The sequence below is a fragment of the Coregonus lavaretus genome, assembly GCF_964263955.1.
Source record: "Coregonus lavaretus genome assembly, chromosome: 28".
Lineage (NCBI taxonomy): Eukaryota > Metazoa > Chordata > Actinopteri > Salmoniformes > Salmonidae > Coregonus > Coregonus lavaretus.
The window spans coordinates 30,060,190-30,087,218 of record NC_140015.1 but is presented as its reverse complement, the minus strand read 5'-3'; the positions used below and the strand labels follow the sequence as shown (position 1 = coordinate 30,087,218).

Here is a 27,029-nt window from a genome sequence, read left to right as displayed (position 1 = left end):
TCACTCAATACTGCCTGTGAATGGGTGTTCAATTAGATGTCCACAGGGTCTCGTTCAAGGAGGAGGACGGGGACAAGGGGAGAAGGTAGCTGACTAGTGGTGGCTATTCAGCAGCCTGATGGTCTGGGGGTAGAAGTCATTAGCCAGCCTGTTGTGGTGGAGTTGCCGTACCAGGCTGTGATGCAGCCCGACAGTATACTCTCGATGGTGCTCCCGTAGAACACTGCGAGGGCCCTTGGGGACAAGCCAGATTTATTCAGCCTCCTGATACATTAGGGGCTGTTAGTGACCCAGAGGAAAGTGAGGCATAATGGATTTATCCAGGTTTCCAGCCACACAGTCACCTGATGGTATGTGTTAGCTGCTCATTAAGACGTGCTGTTGGGGCTGGGGGTTGGACAGGGGTTGAGTGGGAGGCAGAATACATCCACACAGCACAGATCAGCAAAGAATAGTCTCTGATTAAATTGTGTGAAAAACACAACAGGATTATACACACCTAAATGTCTACCCACAGTGTGGAGTCAGGGTGACTCACCTTAATAACATGCTTTGCATTCCAAACAGATTGGAGCTGATCGCCGTGCGAAATTCCTGTTTGCCATACACTTTTGTCATTTACCGCCACAATTATGCCGCATTTGTCTCCCGCAATGAGATGCCGAATTACTTTAGAAAATGACCTTCCCTATAAATGACGCATGACATCTCGAGTGGTGTTAAATCAAACAAACACTTCAGGAACACCATCGTCCGGTCAGCCAGAAAATAACATTAGGGGCATATTGTTGGAGTGATGTATGGTGGCGTGTGTGTGTGTGTGTCTTTGTCTGTGTCTCTCTGTGTGTGTGTCTGTTGTGAGGAATGTATCACTGTAAATGCCTCACAAACAGATAGACAGTAGATAGTAGACAGTTGAATTACCTGCTAATTTGGGAGGAAGGGACCAGATGGTTATTGGCTCAACTCTCAGAAGGGTTGTATTTTTGGAGTCCCTGAGCAAGGCAATTACTTCAGGATGAGACAAAGCTGGATTAAAGGAGATGGGTGTAAACTGTAGTGTTTCTCAACCCCAGTGTTCTGGAACTGTAGTGTTTCTCAACCCCAGTGTTCTGGAACTGTAGTGTTTCTCAATCCTGATGTTCTGGAACTGTAGTGTTTCTCAACCCCAGTGTTCTGGAACTGTAGTGTTTCTCAATCCTGATGTTCTGGAACTGTAGTGTTTCTCAACCCCAGTGTTCTGGAACTGTAGTGTTTCTCAACCCCAGTGTTCTGGAACTGTAGTGTTTCTCAATCCTGATGTTCTGGAACTGTAGTGTTTCTCAATCCTGATGTTCTGGAACTGTAGTGTTTCTCAACCCCAGTGTTCTGGAACTGTAGTGTTTCTCAACCCCGATGTTCTGGAACGGTGGTGTTTCTCAATCCTGATGTTCTGGAACTGTAGTGTTTCTCAACCCCAGTGTTCTGTAACTGCAGTGTTTCTTAACCTTTGTGTTCTGTAACTGTACATTCGGATGAACTAAATAAGCTGCCAACAAGCCATGTAGTAGCAATTGATGTAGACAGGGTGTCATGCACCCATTATTTTATATGATAGCCTGAAATGGCTTGGTAGATAGTTATGAGGTTGGGAGATTGGGAACCTATCTAGCTGGCTAGCTAAAGCCAACTTAATGAAATTGCTAGGTGGCTAGTATTACAGAGAAACAACAAAATCAATAGGCTACACAGCTTGATCAAATTCATTTCAAAACATAGCTCCTGTGAATCCTGCCCATCCCTGGCAGATCAAATGAAATCAAACACTGTGTGTGTCACTCAACACTCTCTCTCCTCCTCCACTGATGATACTGTCTGCATGAACTAGAGTATCTAGTGTCCTGCCAAGCATATCTTTGCTCCGTGGTGCACCTTGGAAGGAACCACTTATTAGGGAGAATAGGGGAGGGGGATACTCTTTTTATGGACATAAAAATTAAGTGTAGTAATTAATAGGAAAAATGTATAAATAATAATATGAAAAAAGGGGGCCATTGTGCCGCTATGAGCATGACCTCTCTGGATGGAGATGTGTTGAGCTGGTCCAATAGGGCCTGGATCTCCAGACTTCATTCCTTTTCCTTCCCAGACTCCTCTAACTGCCCTCCCTCCATCCCTCCCTCCCCGTACCTTTCATCCTACCTGTCCCCTCCCTCCGTGTCCCTCTCTCCCTTATCCCCAGCCTCCCAGAAGGTGAGCCTTCCCCCAGACAGTCAAGCCAGATAGACCCTCCCTACCTCCAGGTCTGCTTCCCCCTCCACCTCCACCACTAACTTCACCCCAAGTGCTCTGAGACAGGTGGCCCCAATTTCACACCAGTTTCTCAGCCTGCTCAGTCGAGAGAGTGCGAGGGCTGAAGTGGAGAGTGTCTTTAAATGCACAGATGTAGCCTGGAGAAAACATGTTTGCACTTAAACACCTATTCCATTTTTCTGCTTTATGTTTGTCCTAGTTTTTGGGACGGACCCTAGACTAGCTGACAGCAGGGGGTTGTATGTGCGTGTGTGTGCATGTGTGAGTGTGTAAGAGTGTGTGTGTGTGAACAACATACTGTAGCATTCAGAAAACAACCTGGCAGGTGTGTGGTAGTGATGGTGATGGTGTTGGTAATGATAACAGTGGTGGTGACGGTGATGGTGATGGTGCGGTAATGATAAATTAAATAGTAACGGGACAATTGTAGTAATGGGACTTGTAGTAACCATAGATTGTAACTTTGTTCTCTCAGAAGTGTTATGCCATTAAAATTACACACACACGCACAGACACACACACCCCTGAGTACCATCTTAGGCCATTGCGACCCAGTTATGAGTGCTCTGTGCGGGTTAGCCTTTTTTAAAAGCCCCCCGATTCACATTGACCCAGAATCTGACGGTCATTCTGCACCTGGACTTAAAAAAGAACAGTTTTCTCTTCACCACTCCCTCTCATACAGCCACTGTTCTCCTGTTGACAATGCCATCTCCCCTTAAGCACTGCTACCAGAATGAATCAATTTCCAGGGGTTCAATTGAGGGCAGGAAGGTAGTGGACTTGCTTTCCACTTTGATTGGATAGAGTAGAAAACACAAGTAAACCACCTGTTAAAAGTCAATTCATTTTGAAGACCATTACCTCATGTCTAGGACACCACATCCTGAAGAGGGACACGGGGGGAAAGGAGGAGGAGGAAGGAGGAGTGGAGAGGAGGAGGGAGGAGTGAAGAGGAGGAGGGAGGAGTGAAGAGGTGGAAGGAGGGATGAAGAGGAGGAAGGAGGGGTGAAGAGGAGGAAGGAGGAGTGAAGAGGAGGAAGGAGGAGTGAAGAGGAGGAAGGAGGCGTGAAGAGGAGGAAGGAGGAAAAGGGATGAGGAGGAGAGGAAAGAAATAAAGAAGAAGAAGGGAGGAAGAGGGAGGAGGGAGTAGTGAGATGAAGATGAATATAGGGAGGATAGAGGAGGGGGGAGGAAGAGGGAGAAAGGAGTAGTGAGATGAAGAGGAATATAGGCAGGATAGAGGAGGGAGAAGGGAGTAGTGAAATGAAGAGGAATATAGGGAGGATAGAGGAGGGAGGAAGAGGGAGTAGAGGAAACAGAGGAAAATGAATAGGCAGGATAGAGAAAGAGGAGGATGAGGAGGTCTAATGGAGGAATGAAAACCGAAACTGACAGGCGATACCGCCTCCTAATTGCCTACTTCACTGGAATTAAGTGCGCTTATTAACTACAAGGTCAATGATACGGCCCCAAATATTATCCCCAGAATCTCACATGGCATAGCAGCACCATGTGAGTCTTCACAGCCTATGTACTGTATATGTGTTGAGTGCTGTTGTAATGGCTCTCACAGTGGTAGGCAACACAAAGCAAGGGTTCCTCTAGAGCAGGGATATTCAACTCTTACACAACAAGGGCCAGAGCCTGCTGGTTTTCTGTCCTACCTGATAATGAATAGCACACACCTGGTTCCCCAGGTCTAATTTTTTAAACATTTTAGTTATTTAGCAGATGCTCTTATCCAGAGCAACTTACAGTTAGTGAGTGCATACATTTTCATACTGCCCCCCCCGTGGGAAACGAACCCACAACCCTGGCGTTGCAAGCACCATGCTCTACCAACTGAGCTACAGGGGACTATCAGTCCCTGATTGAAGGGCAACAATAAAAACACGCAGTGGAAATGGCTTCGAGGTCCAGAGTTGAGTTTGAGGGCTCTAGAGCCTGATGAAACTGCCTTTCTTTACCTTCCCTACTTTAAACTGTTTTGTATGTTTGGTCATTCTCCTGGTTCTAGTCCCAGGAGAGGTATAAAGTCAGCCTGATCCCATATCTGTTTGTGCTGCTGTACCACAATGACCACATGAGTTGGCTATACAGCACTAACAGATCTGAGACCAGGCTAACATTCAGCTGCTTGTACAGTATGATATCTAGCTGGGTTAAAGAGACACATGCAATCTCCTGGATAAAAGGAGTGGTTCAGCCAAGATACAGCAAGATAAAGCAGAACCACAGTATATCCTCAGTTTAAGTATCAGCCCTAGTGGCTCTTACCACAGATCTCTCTTCAGGCCTGCATTGACACAGGCACATATACAGTACAATCACCTCTCTGATGGAAATAGGCTAGCCAAATGGAGCTGTTATTCAGGGCTTGAAAGCTTCGGCATGCTCTAACCCCCCATCCTCTCCTGTTCGATGGGCCTTTACTTGAGAAAAACATCAGCAAAAAAACTGAGCAGCCTGTTGCTAGGTTACCTCTTTAGTGATTCTCCTTCCTGAGTAACAAACATGCTCCTCTGTTGGGATGGGGGGGATTGGGGGGGGATTGGGGGACATGGAGGGAGCAAGAGAGGGCGATAGGGAGAGGGGAAGAAGAGGAGAGGGGATAGAGGGAGAGAGGAAGAGGGGTAACCTTGGTCTATACATCCATACCGCTACAGCACTCTGTCCAGGGAGATAGGAAACAGACCATGCCTCTCCATCACTCTGTCCAGTGAGATAGGAAACAGACCATGCCTCTCCATCACTCTGTCCAGTGAGATAGGAAACAGACCATACCTCTCCATCACTCTGTGCAGGGAGATAGGAAACATACCATACCTCTCCATCACTCTGTGCAGGGAGATAGGAAACATACCATACCTCTCCATCACTCTGTGCAGGGAGATAGGAAACATACCATACCTCTCCATCACTCTGTGCAGGGAGATAGGAAACAGACATACAGAAGGTTAAGGGCCTGTGGCATTCAGCTGCTCCATGTCACTCTATGGATTTAGAGATGTGTGTCCAAGTGAAATAAACATTAACAGATGACTTGTGTAAGTAATACTCCATGTATAGACCTAGGTGTGATTTCTGGGAAAAGGAAGGTGCTGGAGAGGAGGGAATATGACTCTGGGACACATTTATATAAGGATGTCACCAAGGCACATAACATAGCTGTGTTTTGGGAGTAATGCTTCAAATCTCTGGGATCAAATATCTGGGGAGGAAGGTACTGGAAATACAACAGCTTAGAAATATGAATCTACAATAATCTACAATAATCTACAGGATGAGTTAATTGTCATTTATAATGAATGGATAGATACATACAGGTACCCTTTATTTATTTGATTAAGATAATTTGGATTCATATTTTGATTAGAGTGAGACAAATCTAAGATTATACATGGTTGATTCTCTGGAGCATGAGAAGTATGAGAAAATACTCTACAAATGTTTTCTATGAGAATTAAAGGTGATAAAGAAGAGATCTCAAATTGGATTTTCATTTTCTATGGGTTTAATAATAATAATATTTTATTTAATTGACAGAAAATAATCTCAAAGCGCATAAAAACCTAAACAAACAACTAATTGAAAATTTCAATTTTTAGCAGACGCTCTTATGCAGAGAAATTAGAGTTAAGTGCCTTACTCAAGGGCACATTGACAGATTTTCTCACCTAGTCGGCTCGGGGATTAGAACCAGCAACCTTTCGGTTACTGGCACAACGCTCTTAACCACTAAGCTACCTGCTAGAGATGCTAGAGATGGAGTTTAAATACCTTTATTTGGCTTCGGATGAAAGGCTGTGAGTTGAGGCAGTTTGGATTGGAATGGCAGTGTTGTTTCAGGGGATTGGGCATCGATGGTACAGCCAGACAAACAGGCCCGGAGCTCGTCATCAGTGCACCACATTTGCTTCTCCGACAGTCAGTTCCTCCACAGGTCCCTCTCCTCTGTAGGTACTGGTCCTCCATTGCGGAACCTGTAGCACCCACCTGTGTGATGCCATGGCTGCTGAAAAGCACACGAAAAGCCACCATATATTGACAGTGGTAACTTTTTACTGCAGTGGGCTAAATCAGGGTCACACTGAGTGTTTTTTGGTTGTCTTAAACAAATCTACCTTGAAACACAGGTATACACCTCACACACATGGTTATGGGCTTAAAGAAAAGAAGACACCTGTACCATGTCAGATATAGAGTTGAAATAATGTTTATTAATGATGAAATTATGAAAAGATTAATAACATTCCACCCATGAGGCCACTAGAGGGCGATTTTGTCATTTGACTGTAGGAAAGGTGTAATGAATACTCGGACAGAGTGGTAAGATCCAATCGCAGAATAGCGATGCTTTATTAGAGTACAGACAAATGAATAGCTTAATCGTGGTCGGGCGGGCTGTGGTCAAAACCGGGCCAGGCATAGACAGGCAGAGGTACCAAAGGAGCGGGCTTAGTCGTAGTCGAGGTCACAGGCACAGGATCAGAGAACGGTAATCACTGGGGTAGCCAAGTAGAGGATTAAGCAATTCGGGAAGTCAAACAACAAGGCACAGGTCGGATACACGGGTAATCAAAAACAACAAACTCTCCCTCTCTCTCGGAACAAAACGCTTAGCAAGTCACAAAGGAACAATATCTCGCACCGACTGAACCTCTGAGCACACCTTATATCCTACCCTAATTATGGACAGGTGTGCTCAGAACTCAGGTGAACCAGATCGAGTCTGATGACTCCCCCTCTCTGTAGATCGGGGAAGTGTCAGACTCTGTCTAGACCCAGCCAACCCCCGATCCCTTACAGTATCCCCCTCCCCAGGGCCGGCTCCTGACGGCCTTCTACCTCTACCGGGTGGTCTTCCTCTGGGTCGGGGTCCGGGATGATCTGGGTGTTCAGCGTGGAAAGTGGCCTTGAGAGCGGGGTCTAGTATGTCCTTAGCAGGAACCCAGGACCGTTCCTCCGGTCCATATCCCTCCCAGTCCACGAGATATTCGATGCCCCCTCGTCTCCGTCTAGACTCCAGTATCTCGTGGACTGTATAGGTGGTGTCCTTTTCATCCTCCAAAGGTGGTGTAGTAGGTTGTTGAGCGATTGGTGGATACATCGGGCTATAATGAACAGGTTTCAGCAGGGAGACGTGGAATGTAGGGTTTATCCTGTAGTGTCGAGGGAGTAACAGACGGTAGGTGACAGGGTTAATACGTCTCTGAACTTTGAAAGGACCAATGTACCTGGGTTGGAGCTTCTTGCAGCTCCGTCGGAACCGCAGGTCTCGGGTAGACAGCCACACTCGTTGTCCGGTTTGATAAGTGGGAGTAGGTCTCCGGCGTCGGTCGGCATAGGTCTTTTGCTGCTGTGAGGCTTGACTGAGATGTTGATGGGCCGTCTCCCAGACCTGCGCACTCCGACGGAACCACTCGTCCACCGCCGGTACCATCCCGGGTGCGGTATCCCACGGGAACAGGGGTGGTTGATACCCTAGAACACACTGAAAGGGCGTTAGACGTAGGGAGGTGTGAATGAGTGAGTTCTGAGCATACTCTGCCCAAGGAAGGAATCGGCTCCACTCTTGCGGCTGCCGCGAACATTGTTGCCGTAGATACTTCCCAATTTCCTGGTTGAGCCGTTCGGTCTGCCCATTGGCCTGGGGATGATATCCGGAGGTGAGGCTCACCGAGATACCCAAGCGTTCGCAGAAGGCCTTCCAAACCCGGGATATGAACTGGGGTCCCCGGTCGGAAACAATATCCTCTGGAACACCAAACTGCCGGAACACCTGGTTAAACATAGTCTCCGCCATCTGAGTGGCGTTAGGTAAACAGGTCATGGGTACTAACCGACACATCTTTGAGAATCGATCGATGACCACGAGAATTACAGTATGGCCCTCTGATTCTGGTAGGTCGGTAACAAAGTCCATCGCGATGTGCGACCAGGGTCGTTGAGGAGTGGGAAATGGCATCAGCTTGCCCTCCGGTAGTGCTCGAGGCGCCTTGGACTGAGCACAAACTGGGCAGGATAATAAGTAGTCTCGGACGTCATCTGTGAGAGAATCCCACCAGTATTTTCGACTGATGAGTCGAGTAGTTCGAGTGATTCCGGGATGACCAGATCCTAGCGACGTGTGGCACCATTCCATCAGTTGAGGTCGAAGTGAAGCTGGTACAAACACCTTCGACACCGGGGTTTCTGGAGGGGCTGGTTCCGCTTGTAGGCTCTCCTGAATCGTGTCATCGATAGCCCACCTCACAGGGCCAGCACGGCAACTCATGGGGAGGATAGGTTCTGGTTCAACCGGTCTGTCAGCGCGCTCGAACCGTCGGGAAAGCGCGTCCGCCTTACAATTCTTGGACCCGGGAATATAAGAGACAGTGAATTGGAAACGGTTGAAGAACAAAGACCACCTTGCCTGTCGGGAGTTCAGTCGTTTAGCACTGTGAAGATACTCCAGATTGCGATGGTCCGTGAGCACTTGGAACGGATGAGCTGCTCCCTCCAGCCAATGTCTCCACTCCTCCAGTGCTAACTTCACCGCCAGCAATTCACGATTTCCCACGTCGTAGTTCTGCTCGGCCGGATTCAGCTTCTTAGAAAAAAAAGCACAGGGTCGTGATTTGGGCGGCTCACCTTGGCGCTGGGATAGCACGGCTCCGACTCCAACCTCCGAGGCGTCCACCTCCACGATGAACGGCAACGTAGGATCCGGCTGACACAAAATGGGAACGGTGGTAAATCGTTGTTTCAATGTCTCAAAGGCCCGCACTGCCCCCTCCGTCCATTTCAGACCACGCCCCTTGTGGCTGGTCATCGCCGACAGGGGAGCTGCGGTGGTGCTGAAATTACGCACGAACCGTCTATAGTAATTGGCAAACCCCAAGAATCTCTGAAGCTCTTTCACCGTCTGGGGTTGAGGCCAGTCTCGTACAGCTTGTACCTTGGATTCATCCAGTCTTACCCCGTCGGGAGTGAGTATTGCCCCAAGGAAGGAAATCGTCGTGACATGGAATTCACTCTTCTCTGCCTTCACGAACAGAGAGTGTTGGCGGAGTCGGTCCAGAACCTGTCGTACATGGGACACATGTTCACTCAGAGAGTTAGAGTAGATTAGGATGTCATCAATGTACACTATGACGAAATGATCAATCAAGTCCCTAAAAATGTCATTCATGAACGCCTGGAACACAGAGGGCGCGTTAGTAAGTCCATAGGGCATAACACTATATTCATAATGTCCTCGATGGGTGATGAAGGCGGTCTTCCATTCATCCCCCTCTCTAATGCGCACCAGATTGTACGCACTCCTGAGGTACAGTTTACTGTAGATGGAGGCTTGCCCCACCTGCTCGAGGGCCGCTGGAATCAAAGGAAGGGGGTAACGATTTTTTATGGTGATATCGTTCAAACCTCGATAGTCTATGCAAGGACGAAGTGCCTCATCAATATACTTGCTCATTGATTCCCGTTCCGGCTGAGACAAAGGGTAGATTCGTCCGCGAGGAGGGGTAGCCCCGGATAACAGATCAATTGCACAATCCCAGGCCCGATGCGGTGGTAGCACGGAAGCCCTCTCCTTGGAGAACACCTGCGTGTAATCCTGGTACTCTGTAGGAACAACAGTAGACACCGCCCCCTTCGCATCCTCCACAGTAGACGTTTTGCAAGGTAAAATGAGGCACTCAGCCCTACATACCTCACTCCAAGCCGTGATATCGCCAGATTTCCAGGAGATGACCGGATCATGGGTAACGAGCCAGGGGTGGCCAAGGACTAGCGGCTCCCGTGGGGCGGAGATGACGAACAGAATGATGTTCTCATGGTGCAGGGAGCCCACTTGTAACTTGATCTCCCCGGTACGGTGCGTAATGAACCCAGTGCCCATGGGCTCACCGTCTAGCGCGTTGACTCTCAGGGGAGGTTGAATTGGGATAAGTTGAACTCCCAACTCCTCAGCAAGACCCATATCCAGAAAGCTGGCAGCCGCTCCGGAATCAATAAGTCCCTCCAACCTGCGCACTTTCTCTCCGACAGATAAGGTGACAGGCACATACATTTGTTTAACACTGGAGTCTCACTCACCGGTTTGGCAGTTCCGAGGCGATATCCTGGGGTACGGTTAGGTCGTACCGGACATTGACGAACGAAATGACCCGCCTGACCACAATACAGGCATAGTCCGTCTTGCCGACGTTGTTGTCTCACCGAACCTGGTAGAGGTGACCGTCCCAGTTGCATAGGCTCCTCCTCAGATTCTCTCCTCCGCTCTGTCGATTGCATAGGACCAGTGATCGAGGGCTCCCGGACTGTGGATGCCTTGTGTTGCACTATAAGATTATCAATAGAGATGGCTATTTTGATAAACTCATGTAGCGCAGTGATATCTCCTCGACAAGCCAACTCAGTCTGTACGCAGTCTTTGCGCAGCCCTCTTCGGAAAACTGTGAGCAAAGCAGTTTCGCTCCATCCGCTACCGGCTGCTATAGTACGGAACTCTAAAGCGTAGTCGGCTACTGTGCGACGGCCCTGCTGAAGTTCGCATAGTTGGTCTCCCACACTACTCCCAGATACTGGGTGGTCGAACACCTCTTGAAACAGTCTCTTGAACTGAACTTCCGCATTCAACTCGGGGACCTCAGCTGCCCAAAGCGCAGTAGCCCAATCCAGTGCTCTTCCCGTTAGCAGAGAAATCATGAAATCCACCCTGCTACGGTCATCGGAAAACATAGCACGATTATACGACACATACAGGGACATCTGGAGTAGAAACCCCTGACATTTGCCAGGTTCCCCGTCGTACCTTGTCGGTATAGAAATCGGAGGTGCATGACGAGGACTGACCGTACTCGGGGTGGTGCCTTCCGCTGCACCAGCGTTGAGTAGCTGTAGGAGTTCATCCATGCGTGTCTCCTGTATCTCCCATCGCCTCTGTAATTCCGCTGGATCCATGGTAAGGGCGAGGTATTCTGTAATGAATACTCGGACAGAGTGGTAAGATCCAATCGCAGAATAGCGATGCTTTATTAGAGTACAGACAAGGGAATAGCTTAATCGTGGTCGGGCGGGCTGTGGTCAAAACTGGGCCAGGCATTGACAGGCAGAGGTACCAAAGGAGCGGGCTTAGTCGTAGTCGAGGTCACAGGCACAGGATCAGAGAACGGTAATCACTGGGGTAGACAAGTAGAGGATTAAGCAATTCGGGAAGTCAAACAACAAGGCACAGGTCGGATACACGGGTAATCAAAAACAACAAACTCTCTCTCTCTCTCGGAACAAAACGCTTAGCAAGTCACAAAGGAACAATACCTCGCACCGACTGAACCTCTCAGCACACCTTATATCCTACCCTAATTATGGACAGGTGTGCTCAGAACTCAGGTGAACCAGATCAAGTCTGATGACTCCCCCTCTCTGTAGATCGGGGAAGTGTCAGACTCTGTCTAGACCCAGCCAACCCCCGATCCCTTACAAAAGGGGTACGAACAGTCCCTGAGCCTGTTCTGCCATCTTTGGACACGGCATGCAGTACTTGTTGTAACTCTTCCTGACAGAGGAAACAATAAAGCCGGGGATGCATTATTTGAATCCAAACAGGTAGCTAGCTAGCTAGCTATAAGCCAAAAAGATAGACTTTTCATCCCAATTCTGCAACTCTGAGAGTCAAGACCACGAGATGTAAGTGATCAACCCCCAGAGCAGTCAAAGCCCAAAAAAAGTATTTTAATAATGCAACAAAAAAACACAAAAAAAATAACAAAATGATGTACAATATTTACAGAGCTCTCTGCCTAGACGACCTCATGGCGCCATGGCAACCACAGAAAGGGGTATTTGAGAAAATAAAATGGCTGCCAGGTTCATTGGTAGTGCTGGCGCATTGGGAGGCAAATACAACCCAGAGCCACCATGCACCTGCACCCACTTCAATAAATGTTTTAATCTCTTTCCCTCCGCAGCCAAGAACTGCTCCTACTTCAAACACTTCACTAAGGAAGAAGAGGCAGAAGGGTTTGAAGCCAAAACTCAGAAAGGTGAGTTCTCTCTCTCCTTCATTACAGGCTTCAGGTGAATGAGCCACAGTGCAACACAAGGTTTTGGAAAAAAATTAACAAAATAACATTCGGTCAGTTTCACCACTGTGAAATTCTCTATGGCGGTTTTAGACAATTTTCAACTTGAGTTTTGAGTTGCTATGCTGTAGAGGGGGAGGCATGGTGACTATGAATGAAATTTATACTTCGTGTCTATAGTACTGACTCATTGGTCCCTCAGCATGACAATAAAACACATTCAGTCACTGCCGTACCAAAACACAGACATGAATGGTACCCTTTGTGATTGGCAAACACTCTCTCTCTTCCTTTCTCTCTCTCCCCTCTTCTCTCTCTCGCACACACACACACACACACACACACACACACATTGCACATGCACACATGCACGCACACACACACACACCTCCAAAAACATATGCCAGACGTGCCTGCGATTAGCTATTAGTTACATCTCACATTGCTCTTTTTAAAACAGATGCTATTCCAGGAGACTCCTCCTCCTTCCATCCATATCAGCCACTGAATGGCCCTTTGACTTATCAGATCGATATAGTTCCTTAGGGATTGACGTTTCACAGTGGCCACGCACCTCTACTGAGGTACGGATGTAAATATCCCTCTAAATCTGCTGTTGGCACCCATACAAATTAGCCCCAAGGTTGCCTTCTTAAATCCTGTTCATTCTCTTCAATTAAACACCATGACTTTTCTCATTAGCTGGGAATGTTTTTTGAAATGTCAGATACAACATACTTTGGTGATATTGTTATCAACCTACTGCATACCCCTTAAAATATACATTTTATTTTGCTGGGTACGCTATTAGCATGCTAACGCTCATTAAGACAGACAGGTAGAATAGCTAGCATAGCTAGCCATCGCTAGCATTCACTGGTTGAAGTTGAAGTAACTTTTGAGTGTAATGGAGTTGACTGGTGACTATGACATGAATATATATATCATTCACAACAGCTGTACGGGAGCTAGAATCCAGTTATAATAAAAACATGTTTAACTATGTGTGTCATTATTGCTTGAAATCAGGATTCTGCACTGCTTTCAATGGGGAAAGATTGCTTCCGTACCCCGCTCATCCCTGCTTGTGTGAATTTAGTTGAAAACGTCACTTTGCCGTGTGGACCTATAGGCTGTGTCTGTGTCCCAAATGCCTCAATGGAGCCTGGTCAAAAATAGTGCCATTTGGGACGCAGACATAATATTCCCTCGCAGGACGGGACAACAGGCAGAGGCAGCCGAGCCTAACGTCTAAGGTCACACGCATGGAGACACAGATTGTATGTCTCCCGCCATGTCTCTCCACAGCCAAGCCATGACAAAACTAGCTATTTGAGTGGAACAATTACGCTTATTTCACGCTCAATGCTCTCCAGCTGCTCAGTCAGGGAGTTAAGACGGGAAAGTGAGCCCTGGCTTATCTTAATCTGTACAATGGGCCTGGAGGATTGGAGGGGGGTTAGAGAGGAGAGTCGGATGAGTCACCTGGAGACAAGGCTTCTCTCTTCATCACTCCTCTGCTAGAAGCAGTGGTAATAGACAGTTTTAGTGTATTGTAGCATGGTTAAACCAGACTGAATGCTGAGCTCAGTGAAACAGTGGTGATCGCACCATTCAGTCTGCTGGTTCAACCTGGCTAACTATATTGTCAGTGATGGTTAATGAAGACACTGTTCAAGATGGCACTCTGCTGTATTCTCTTCATGCTGATTAAGGTTAATTGGTGGGGGGATGGGTTAGTGGGAGGGAGATCCAATGCCTTAGAATGGGAGATGGTTTACAGTAAGAACTGAATGGATTTCTGTTGGAAATCATGATGGAAAGGTAAACGGATCCTTCTTTCTAGCAGGTGTTTATTACAATACAAAACCTAAAAGTTGACCCATTAATGCTGTCATAAACAACGTTAAACTGGCCATGGCCATGTTCAGTGTTCAGTAAGGCACACTGTGCTAAAACGTTTTGCAATGGAAAATGGGAATGTGTTCTTATTGGACAAGTTCAGATAGTATCTCCCCATTCCAGAACATTTTCTCTCCACTGAACAGGATCCAGGTTATCTCTCTCTCTCTCTCTCTCTCTCTCTCTCTCTCTCTCTCTCTCTCTCTCTCTCTCTCTCTCTCTCTCTCTCTCTCTCTCTCTCTCTCTCTCTCTCTCTCTCTCTCTCTCTCTCTCTCTCTCTCTCTCTCTCTCTCTCTCTCTCTCTCTCTCGCTCTCTCTCTCTCAGAGTACAACCTCTCAGCAGCGGCCATCGCTGTGTTCAGCCTGGCCTTCATGACCCTAGGGTCGCTGTGCGTCATGTGCTCCTTCGGGAAGGGGCGGGACTACCTGCTGAGGCCTGCTGGGATGTTCTTTGCCTTCGCAGGTCAGAGACATCTACTTTGACTTAGATATTCACGTTATACATCAGGCATGACTACGAAGAACATTGTCAATTTTTCTACCTGTCCACCCAGGTCCATCAGTTATTTGTTCGTTAGTTTGTTAATTCATTAATTTGTTCGTATGTTCTTTCCATCTGTCCATCCGTCCATCCGCCCATCTGCCCATCCATCCATCCATCCTGACCTGTGCCCCTTCTCCCTCTAGGTCTCTGCATCATCATCTCTGTGGAGGTGATGCGTAACTCCACCAAGCGGATGATTGACAGTGAGGAGACCGTCTGGGAACAGTACTACTACTCCTGGTCGTTTGAATGTGCCTGCGCCTCCTTTGTCCTCCTGGTCTTCAGTGGCCTCAGCCTGTTGATCATCTCCATGCCCCAGATGCCACGCAACCCCTGGGAGACCTGTATGGATGCAGAGCCAGACTCTATGGAGCCCTTAGACTAGTGGTAGTAGATCAGACTAGAACAGATTAGACCTGACCAGATCAACTCTTGGGAGACCTGCATGGACACAGTCAGACTCCATGGAGCCCATAGACTAGTAGTAGACTCCACTAGAACAGACCAGATAAGAAAAGATTGAAACAGAACTGACCAGACTAGTCTAGTCTAGACCAGACCAGACCAGACTAGACCAGGGGAATCTTCAACCAAGGCTGCCAAAACCATACATTTTTTATAGAATCCAACTGAAGATAAACTAACTTGAGGCTGGTGGTGGGGGCAACAGAGTTAAGGATACAGAGGAATGAGAGTGGGGCACCCCGCCTAAGTAATGGTAGAAGGGGAAACAATACACTACACTGATTGGTTTTAAGTGTACAGATAAAGATAAGATGTAAGGCAGGAACTCTGAGCAGTCCTCGAGGGCCACAGATGTTCGTTTCTTTGGTCCTTAACTGATACATTTGTTTCATTGATTGCAGAGAGTGTCCACTCTCCTGGTCCATATCATCCGTTACTAAGCAACAGACACTGTGGCACTTGAGGACTGCCCTGATATAGGGTGTGTTCGTAAATTCACCATGCAACCTACTCCAATTGCAGACCACTCTGGTTGGAGAGTGCCAGAGCGCAGAATAATTTATGAATTTCCGAACTCCCTAAACTCGGTTGTTATGACAGATGTAAGTAAACATCGACAAAAAAACGGAATTCAATTGTTGCCAGTAATACAGTTACATTCACTAACCCTCTTGATAACATGAAAACACTCTAGCACCTCTAGCAGCTCTGCAATGGTGAGTAACATGTTCAGAGTGAGGTGTTCTCTCATTTGTGTCTGGAAGTAGCTAGCAAGTAAGCTAACCAAGTTTAGCCAGTTAGTGTGGGTGCTTGATTGCCGTTGTGAGGTCAGAACGCTTGGATCAACCCTACTTTCGTCCAGAGCATCCAGTGTGTGCTCTGAACGCACCGAGAGCGAAACACTCTGAATTTATCAACGGACAATCTGACAACGCTCTGAATTTAGGAATGGTCAAAGCACACTCTGAGCGCACTCTGTCACTCTAGAGACGAATTTACGAACGCACCCATAATGTACAGTATTAAAATGTAACTTTTGCCATAAAGTGACCACACAGACAGAAAGAGCTAAAGAACCTAGCAACATAGTGAGCGGATTAATATAGTTTGAGCTGTTGTCTTGTACACTTCTAATATAAGTGTCGCTTTAGCTTTCTAAATTTTTTTAAATGAAATAACTTAATGCTTTAATGAATGTTGCATCCAGGCAGCTACAAACAATGTTTATTTATTTAACATGTATCAATGGATTAAACCATATTGAAGCTCCGGTGCAATGCCTGTACAAGGATCTACTGTGTTAGTTAGGTTGCTTTACTGCTGTTTGTTGTTTACAGAGACAACGTAGAATACACAGCGTATATACAGTACTTGTATGTTTTAAACATGGGCCTATAAAGATGATACATATAATGTTGTTTTTTGTGCGTGTTTGTGAGAGCATGTCAATCTGAATCAGCATCGAGACTGATAATGTCAGCTAGTGAGCAAACAGCTTTAATCAGTGGAGGACGTTAAAGTGGATTGGTGTGAGCGTTTCACTCTCCAGTAAATATTTACTTTAGTGGGATGATCAATCTGAGCAAACTGCGTTCAACAGCCAGAGGAGGGAAAATTGTCCATGAGACTGTTTTCTAAACAGTTGTCAACTTAGGTGTCAGGTGATAAAAATGATAAACACTCTCTCTCTTTATCCCTCCCTCCCTCCTTCTCACTCTCTCTCTCACTCTCTCCTCTCTCTCTCTCTCTCTCTCTCTCACTCTCTCTCTCTCTTCTCTCTCTCTCTTCTCTCTCTCTCTTTCTCTCTCTCTCTCTCTCTCTCTTCTCTCCCCCCCTCCCCCCGTGCAGGTGCATGTAAAATACAAGGGCCCTGAATGTTTCTTTTCAACAAGATGAGAACAAGAAATCCTGACTCCGTGTGCCTCCATACAGGAGTCCTATTTAGAAGAGACACATTTCCTTCCCATCTGTTTCACTTAAAGTTCAAAATGAAAAGATGAAGTGTGAAAATGTTTCAAGGCGGTTGTGATAAATCCCTTTATTTCTATTGACACAGGACAGTTGTTGCATAATGCATTTCAGCAACATTTATCTTATAAATATTATAGCCAGCTGGACAAGCTAAATTGTAGTGATTTTCAGTCAAAAAGCAACAGCCATGTTCTGTTTTTGGGGAACACTTTAGCATAGGTACTGATTTCAATAGATACAAAGTAGTGATGTTCTGTGCCGATAGATTCAAGTATATCTAAACACAAACATCCCTTGTTCTCTCCCCCCTAGGCACCTAACCCATTGTTTTGTACCATGTTCTCTTAGAGGTACAGTATAATATATAGGCCCAGCCATCGCTGTTTTGTTATAAGCATATAACCATAGAGTTATTAAAGAGGCAATCTAGAGTTCAAACAACAACAAAGGGTCACCCTGCCACTGATTTGGTAAACAGCTGATGGATGGGACTCGAGATATAATATGTAACCACTCTCAATGTATAGACAGAGCTATGGATGCAAGGACTGGCCATCCATTATATCAATGATAGTTTTAACCATGTTTTGAGGATATACAGTGTTTGTTTACAATTATATTTTGGAGTAAAAATAAAACTAATATTTTGTGTTCTGATGTGGTATTACAGTTGAACCAAGCTAATGAGGCATTTATAAGTACATTCTTCAAGAATCAATGGGTATTTAAAATTCAAAAAATGAATGTCGCTATCGCAGATTGCTCCTTTAAACAGAGATGTATTTCACATAGACCTTTTATTCCGTTAGCTTCATCTTTAACCCACCATGACACCTTTTCATTTCTATTTTATCCAGAAAGCTGTTGAGAGAGAAACATTTTCTAAACGCTCCGTAGACATGGCATCTTGGAGGTCATGGCTTCTGTGAGAAGAAGCCGTAATGGATGCAGCACACTGAACTGCGTCCCAAATGGCACCCTATTCCCTATATAGTGTACTACTTTTGACCAGAGCCCTATAGGTGCCATTTGGGATGCGGCACACTGAGCTCACAAATCATTTATAGCTCTGCTCCCCTCGGAGCCAATGTTCACTGGCAGACAGACAGCACATCAGCTCTGTTACCTAGGCTACGTCTCAAATGGCACCCTATTCCCTTTATAGTGCATTCATTTTGACCAGGGTCCATTGTCAAAAGTAGTGCACTATATAGGGAATAAGGTGCCATTTGGGATGTGCCTAGGTTTGCAGTGAACCCAGGCAGCAGCACGCATGTCTCTACACTCTTAGAACTAAAAGGGTTCTTCGTCTGTCCCCATAGGAGAACCCTATTTAGTTCAAGGTAGATCCCTTTGGGGGGAAAAAGGTTATACTAAGAACCTGTTAGTGGTGAAAATGTTCCACGTAGAACCTTAGTGGAAGGGTATTAGTGGAAGGGTTCCACTTGGAACCAAAAATAGTTCTTTTCATAGGGTTCTCCTATGGGGACAACTGATTAATCTTTTATGGTTCTAGGTAGCACCTTATTTTCTAAAAGTGTACCCTGTAAGCCTCCAGCACATAATCTCTGTCATACACGCAAGTGTTTGGTTTTTCAAAAATAATTATAAAACCAAGCATCAGTTCTTCAGGTGTTGAGGGCTTTCCTATACTGTCCATAGGATATTTATGATAAAATGCCCCACTTGATTATAACTGAATAAAATAGAGCTCTTATAAATGGTTAGTGTCTTGTGGATTAATTTATTAATGATTAATGTACACCACGGTACAAATGCATTAAATGCACCGAACCACGTAATCACTTTATTGGGATTTTCACATGGATAGAGCGTATGCACCTATTTCCCATCAAAACAGGGACCGACTGGGTCCAGAATGTCATACCAGCCCATGTTTTCCCTCAAGGCCCCCATTATTAGCCAAATAATGATCATTATGTGTGAAAACTCCAGTGTAGACCAGCCCACTGAGCTACAAATGAACCAATGTAGACCAGCCCACTGAGCTACAGATGAACCAGTGTAGACCAGCCCACTGAGCTACAGATGAACCAGTGTAGACCAGCCCTCTGAGCTACAGATGAACCAGCACATCTGGCATTTGCCCGAGCTGCCCTGTATGGCATGTCCGTTTCTGCATCACAATGAGATTCTTAGTAAAATCAGAAGGCCATGTCTGGTAACACACAACTAACTGGCTGAGAGAGACATCAGTGATCTGTAGCATAGATAGACAGAAGATTATGTAAACTTGTAAAGAGGTTCAGGAGAAGCGGATTCCTAGAAAACCAATTACCATGAGTGTAAAAGTCCTCGGCAGGTCCTTTGCAGGTATCAACTGACATGGTTTTGACAGATCCTCATTTGATCTTTAGTAGAAAGACTAGCCTTGACAGAAACTGACTGAGGAGATATGAGAAACTCAACAAGAGATACACATTCGGACGGACACACGGACGCACTCACGCGGGGGCATGGATGTACTCACGCACGTGAACGGACGGACGCACACACATACAAACACACAAACACACAGATACACACACACACACACACACAGACACACAGCCACACACACAGACACACACACAGATACACACACACACACACATAGACACACAGCCACACACACAGACACAGACACACACACACACACACACTACTAGGCTTCAGATCTCTTGGTGAATCACAGCGGTCGATGCTGACATGGAATTAGAGAACAATCACACAAGATCTGATGTACAGTATTTTTCAATTATTTTGGGTCATTCATCGAAAACAATTATGTCTGCAAGCTTCACTTTCAGCTACTTCTGTTTTTATTCAGCAAACAGTACAGGTATCAACTAACAGCGGATTCAAACAAATCGATGATTTGGTACTGAAAAAGCTTGAGAACATGGTACAGTACAGTACCCAGTATGAATTCAATAGTCAAGAGAAATCCCATGTCCTATGACATTAGAATGACAAACAGTCATGCTGAAACCATCAAGTTGTATCCCATATCACATCCCCATTAGAATGATAAACAGTCATTCTGAAACCATCAAGTTGTATCCCATATCACATCCACATTAGAATGACAAACAGTCATGCTGAAACCATCAAATTGTATCCCATATAACATCCCCATTAGAATGATAAACAGTCATGCTGAAACCATCAAGTTGTATCCCATATCACATCCCCATTAGAATGATAAACAGTCATGCTGAAACCATCAAGTTGTATCCCATATTGAGAATTCCATGGCAACCTATAGTACTGAAGCCTTTATGAGATATATAGGCAGTGGTGTAAAGTACTTAAGTAAAAATACTTGAAAGTACTACTTAAGTCGTTTTTTGTGGTATCTGTACTTAACTCTACTATTTATATTTTTGACAACTTTTACTTTTACTTCACTACATTCCTTAAGAAAATAGTGTACATTTTACTCCATACATTTTCTGACACCCAAAACCACTCGTTACATTTTGAATGCTTAGCAGGACAGGAAAATGGTCAAATTCACACACTTATCAAGAGAACAACCCTGGTCATCCCTACTGCCTCTGATCTGGCAGACTCACTAAACACAAATGCTTGGTTTGTAAATGAGTGTTGGAGTGTCCCCCTGGCTATCCATAAATAAATACAAAACTAAAATTGTGCCGTCTGGTTTGCTTAATATAAGTAATTTGAAATGATTCAGACTTTTACTTTTACTTTTGATACTTAAGTATATTTTAGCAATTACATTTACTTGTGATACTTAAGTATATTTAAAACCAAATACTTTTAGACTTTTACTCGAGTGGTTTTGGGTGTCAGTTTACTGGGTGACTTTCACTTTTACTTGAGTCATTTTCTATTAAGGTATCTTCACTTTTACTCAAGTATGACAATTGGGTAATTTTTCACCACTGCATATACAGTGGGGAAAAAAGTATTTAGTCAGCCACCAATTGTGCAAGTTCTCCCACTTAAAAAGATGAGAGAGGCCTGTAATTTTCATCATAGGTACACGTCAACTATGACAGACAAAATGAGAAAAAGAAATCCAGAAAATCACATTGTAGGATTTTTAATGAATTTATTTGCAAATTATGGTGGAAAATAAGTATTTGGTCACCTACAAACAAGCAAGATTTCTGGCTCTCACAGACCTGTAACTTCTTCTTTAAGACTATTGAATTCATTTTTTTTGAAATGTATAAAAAATAAAAACTGAAATATCACATTTACAATTTTTTTTAGAACACCTACTCATTCAAGGGTTTTTCTTTATTTTTACTATTTTGTACATTGTAGAATAATAGTTAAGACATCAAAACTATAAAATAACACATATGGAATCATGTAGTAACCAAAAAAGTGTTAAACAAATCAAAATATATTTTATATTTGAGATTCTTCAAATAGCCACCCTTTGCCTTGACCACAGCTTTGCACACTCTTGGCATTCTCTCAACCAGCTTCATGAGGAAGTCACCTGGAATGCATTTCAATTAACAGGTGTGCCTTCTTAAAAGTGAATTTGTGGAATTTATTTCCTTCTTAATGCGTTTGAGCCAATCAGTTGTGTTGTGACAAGATAGGGGGGGTATACAGAAGATAGCCCTATTTGGTAAAAGACCAAGTCCATATTATGGCAAGGACAGCTCAAATAAGCAAAGAGAAACGACAGTCCATCATTACTTGAAGACATGAAGGTGAGTCAATACGGAACATTTCAAGAACTTTGAAAGTTTCTTCAAGAGCAGTCGCAAAAACCATCAAGCGCTATGATGAAACTGGCTCTCATGAGGACCACATCTCAACATCAACTGTTCAGAAAAATCAGGCCTTCATGGTCGAATTGCTGCAAAGAAACCACTACTAAAGGACACCATTAAGAAGAAGAGACTTGATTGTGCCAAGAAACACGAGCAATGGACATTAGACCGGTGGAAATGTGTCCTTTGGTCTGGAGTCCAAATTGGAGATTTTTGGTTCCAACTGCTGTGTCTTTGTGAGACGCGGTGTGGGTGAACAGATGATCCCTGCATGTGTATTTCCCACCGTAAAGAATGGAGGAGGAGGTGTTATGGTATTGGGGTGCTTTGCTGGTGACACTGTCTGTGATTTATTTAGAATTCCAGGCACACTTAACCAGCATGGCTACCACAGCATTCTGCAGCGATACGCCATCCCATCTGGTTTGGGCTTAGAGGGACTATAATTTGTTTTTCAATAGGACAATGACCCAACACACCTCCAGGCTGTGTAAGGGCTATTTTACCAAGAAGTAGAGTGATGGAGTGCTGCAACAGATGACCTGGCCTCCACAATCCCCCGAACTCAACCAAATTGCGATGGTTTGGGATGAGTCGGACTGCAGATTGAAGGAAAAGCAGCCAACAAGTGCACAGCGCATGTGGGAACTCCTTCAAGACTGTTGGACAAGCATTCCAGGTGAAGCTGGTTGAGAGAATGCCAAGAGTGTGCAAAGCTGTCATCAAGGCAAGGCGTGGCTATATATATAAAATATATTTTGATTTTCTTTAACACTTCTTTGGTTACTACATGATTCCATATGTGATATTTCATAGTTCTGATGTCTTCACTATTATTCTACAATGTAGAAAATAAAATAAATAAAGAGAAACCCTTGACTGAGTAGGTGTTCTAAAACTTTTGACCGGTAGTGTGCATAAGTATTCAGACCCTTTCAGTACTTTGTTGAAGCACCTTTGGCAGCGATTACAGCCTCGAGTCTTCTTGTGTATTTGACTACAAGCTTGGCACACCTGTATTTGGGGAGTTTCTCCCATTCTTCTCTGCAGATCCTCTCAAGCTCTGTCAGGTTGGATGGGGAGCGTCGTTGCACAGCTATTTTCAACTCCTGCTTGCATTTGCAACCATTTTCCGTACTCACTCACTTAACTTCTCACACTTTTCCAATCACGCAAAACACACAGGCACCCCATCTTCCAACACACCCGCACTGTCCTCACATATACAGTTGAAGTCGGAAGTTTACATACACTTAGGTTGGAGTCATTAAAACTCGTTTTTCAACCACTCCACACATTTCTTTTTAACAAACTATAGTTTTGGCAAGTCGGTTAGGACATCTACTTTGTGCATGACACATGCAATTTTTCCAACAATTGTTTACACACAGATTATTTCACTTATAATTCACTGTATCACAATTCCAGTGGGTCAGAAGTATACAAACACTAAGTTAACTGTGCCGTTAAACAGCTTGGAAAAATCCAGAAAATGATGTCATGGCTTTAGAAGCTTCTGATAGGCTAATTGACATCATTTGAGTCAATTGGAGGTGTACCTGTGGATGTATTTCAAGGCCTACCTTCAAACTCAGTGCCTCTTTTGCTTGACACCGCCATAAAAAAGCCAGACTACGGTTTGCAATTGCACATGGGGACAAAGATTGTACTTTTTGGAGAAATGTCCTCTGGTCTGATGAAACAAAAATAGAACCGTTTGGCCATAATGATCAGCGTTATGTTTGGAGGAAAAAGGCGGGGCTTGCAAGCCGAAGCACACCATCCCAACCGTGAAGCACAGGGGTGGCAGCATCATGCTGTGGGGGTGCTTTGCTGCAGGAGGGACTGGTGCACTTCACAAAATAGATGGCATCATGAGGAAGGAAAATGATGTGGATATATTGAAGCAAGACCTCAGAAAAAAGATTGTAGACCTCCACAGGTCTGGTTCATCCTTGGGAGCAATTTCCAAATGCCTGAAGGTACCACGTTCATCTGTACAAACAATAGTACGCAAGTATAAACACCATGGGACCACGCAGCCGTCATACCACTCAGGAAGGAGACGCCTAGAGATTAATGTACTTTGGTGCGAAAAGTGCAAATCAATCCCAGAACAACAGCAAAGGACCTTGTGAAGATGCTGGAGGAAACAGTTACAAAAGTATCTATATCCACAGTAAAACAAGTCCTATATCGACATAACCTGAAAGGCCGCTCAGCAAGGAAGAAGCCACTGCTCCAAAACCGCCATAAAAAAAGACAGACTACGGTTTGCAACTGCACATGGGGACAAAGATTGTACTTTTTGGAGAAATGTCCTCTGGTCTGATGAAACAAAAATAGAACCGTTTGGCCATAATGATCAGCGTTATGTTTGGAGGAAAAAGGCGGGGCTTGCAAGCCGAAGAACACCATCCCAACCGTGAAGCACAGGGGTGGCAGCATCATGCTGTGGGGGTGCTTTGCTGCAGGAGGGACTGGTGCACTTCACAAAATAGATGGCATCATGAGGAAGGAAAATGATGTGGATATATTGAAGCAACATCTCAAGACCTCAGTCAGGAAGTTAAAGCTTGGTCGCAAATGGGTCTTCCAAATGGACAATGACCCCAAGCATACTTCCAAAGTTGTGGCAAAATGGCTTAAGGACAACAAAGTCAAGGTATTGGAGTGGCCATCACAAAGTCCTGACCTCAATCCTATAGAACATTTGTGGGCAGAACTGAAAAAGCGTGTGCGAGCAAGGAGGCCTACAAACCTGACTCAGTTACACCAGCTCTGTCAGGAGGAATGGGCCAAAATTCACCCAACTTATTGTGGGAAGCTTGTGGAAGGCTACGCAAAACGTTTGACACAAGTTAAACAATTTAAAGGCAATGCTACCAAATACTAATTGAGTGTATGTAAACTTCTGACCCACTGGGAATGTGATGAAATAAATAAAAGCTTAAATAAATCATTCTCTCTACTATTATTCTGACATTTCACATTCTTAAAATAAAGTGGTGATCCTAACTGACCTAAAACAGGGAATTTTTATTTGGATTAAATGTCAGGAATTGTGAAAAACTGAGTTTAAATGTATTTGGCTAAGGTAAACTTCCGACTTCAACTGTATACCCCTACATATCCACATATTGTGCTTTTTATGTCCTCTGTTTGTCGTTTTTTTATTTATACCTTCTTGATTCTTGCCTAATTTCGGACTTTGGGTACTTTTCTGTTCCAGTTCCTTGTATTTGGGGATTTATTATTTCATGAATTGTCCTATCTTTTATCTATTTATAAATACTATACATAAAAAAATAGAATACAAATTATTTTACAACATTCCGTAACCTGAATAGTATAGTGTATTTATAGTTGTCACGTTCGTTGTGTAAAGGATCGGACCAAGGTGCAGCGTGGCATGCATACATAGTCGTTTATTTTAAGAAACACAGACAAAATATCAAAATCCAACAGAACGTGAAGTTCAAGAGGCTAAACATCAAACAAGCCAAACAGAAACAAGATCTCACAACTAAGGTAGGCAACATGGCTGCCTAAGTATGATCCCCAATCAGAGACAACGACCGGCAGCTGCCTCTGATTGGGAACCACACCCGGTCAACATAGAAATATATAACCTAGATGACAGTACCCCCCCCCCCCCCCCCCCCCCACCCCCCAAAGGTGCGGACTCCAGCATGACTCATTAGGGGAGGGTCCGGGTGGGCATCTAGCCTCGGTGGCGGCTCCGGCTCCGGACGTGACGTAGGCAGTAAACTCTTCTCCCATCCTGCCTCCCCTTTGCACGTCCGGTCCGGTCTGGACCCCGGCGCGATGCTCCCCCTCTCAGTCCTCCCACAATACACCAAGCACGGTCTGCTGGACGCTGGTGTGGGAGCCCTCGACCCTGGTGTGGGAGTCCTCGTCCCCGACCGGACCCGGACTGCTCACCGGTGAAGCGAACTGCCCCGGCTCTGGTAGGGAGCAGATAACCGGAGCGGGACTTGGCACCGGTGGAGCGGACTGCTCTGGCACTGGAGTGAAGCAGCTGACCGGAGCTGGACTAGGCACCGGTGGAGCGGACTGCTCTGGCACTGGAGTGGAGCAGCTGACCGGAGCTGGACTAGGCATCGGTAGAGCGGACTACTCTGGCACTGGAGTGGAGCAGCTGACCGGAGCTGGATTAGGCTCCGGTAGAGCGGACTGCTCTGGCACTGGAGTGGAGCAGCTGACCGGAGCTGGACTAGGCATCGGTAGAGCGGACTACTCTGGCACTGGAGTGGAGCAGCTGACCGGAGCTGGATTAGGCTCCGGTAGAGCGGACTGCTCTGGCACTGGATTAAAACAGCTGACCGGAACTGGAGACTCTGGACTGCAGACCGTCGCTGGACCATGGATGATCACTGGAGGCTTCGTGCCATGGATCATCACTGGTGGCTTTGTGCCATGGATCATCACTGGAGGCTTCGTGCCATGTATCATCACTGGAGGCGTCGGGCCATGGATCATCACTGGAGGCTTCGGGCCATGGATCATCACTGGTTTGGTGCGAGGAGCAGGTATGGGCCGTACCAGGCTGGGGACACGCACCACTGGTTTGGTGTGAGAAGCAGGTACGGGCCGTACCGGACTGGACACACGCACCACTAGTTTGGTGCGAGGAGCAGGCACGGGCCGTACCGGTCTGTGAAGGCGCACTGGCGGCACAGTGCGTAAAGCCGGCGCATAGCCTGGTGCCTGCACGGTCACACGCTCCTCAAAGTAAGTGCGGGGAGTTGGCTCTGCTAAACCTGGCTCCGCCAGCCTCTGCTCTAAGGACCGAGCTCTCTGCTGCTGGAGGGTTAACTCCTCTCTCAGCTCCTCCTGTTGCCTGGCCAGCTCCTCTCTCCGTGCATCCACTGACTCCTTCTCCCTGTGGGCCTCCTGCAGCCCCTCCTTCTGAAGGGAGAGCTCCTGCTCCCTCTTAACTAACAGCTCCCGTAAGGCGGTGGTCTCCTCTCTCAGAGTACTGAGCTGCAGGTCTTG

At 45.6% G+C, this 27,029-nt stretch overlaps 1 protein-coding gene across 1 annotated transcript in view; it reads left to right on the top strand.

Moving 5' to 3' along the window:
* The window catches only part of LOC311103598 (voltage-dependent calcium channel gamma-1 subunit-like), a gene marked incomplete at both ends in the record, with an annotated part of 19,851 nt that extends 4,655 nt beyond the window's left edge, over window positions 1–15,196 (top strand). The window contains 3 exons of the mRNA XM_084145193.1: window positions 12,252–12,326; window positions 14,593–14,730; window positions 14,955–15,196. Of these exons, the coding sequence (XP_084001319.1) occupies window positions 12,252–12,326; window positions 14,593–14,730; window positions 14,955–15,196 (455 nt within the window). The remainder of the gene's footprint in view (window positions 1–12,251; window positions 12,327–14,592; window positions 14,731–14,954) is intronic.
* Window positions 15,197–27,029: the final 11,833 nt, after the last annotated feature.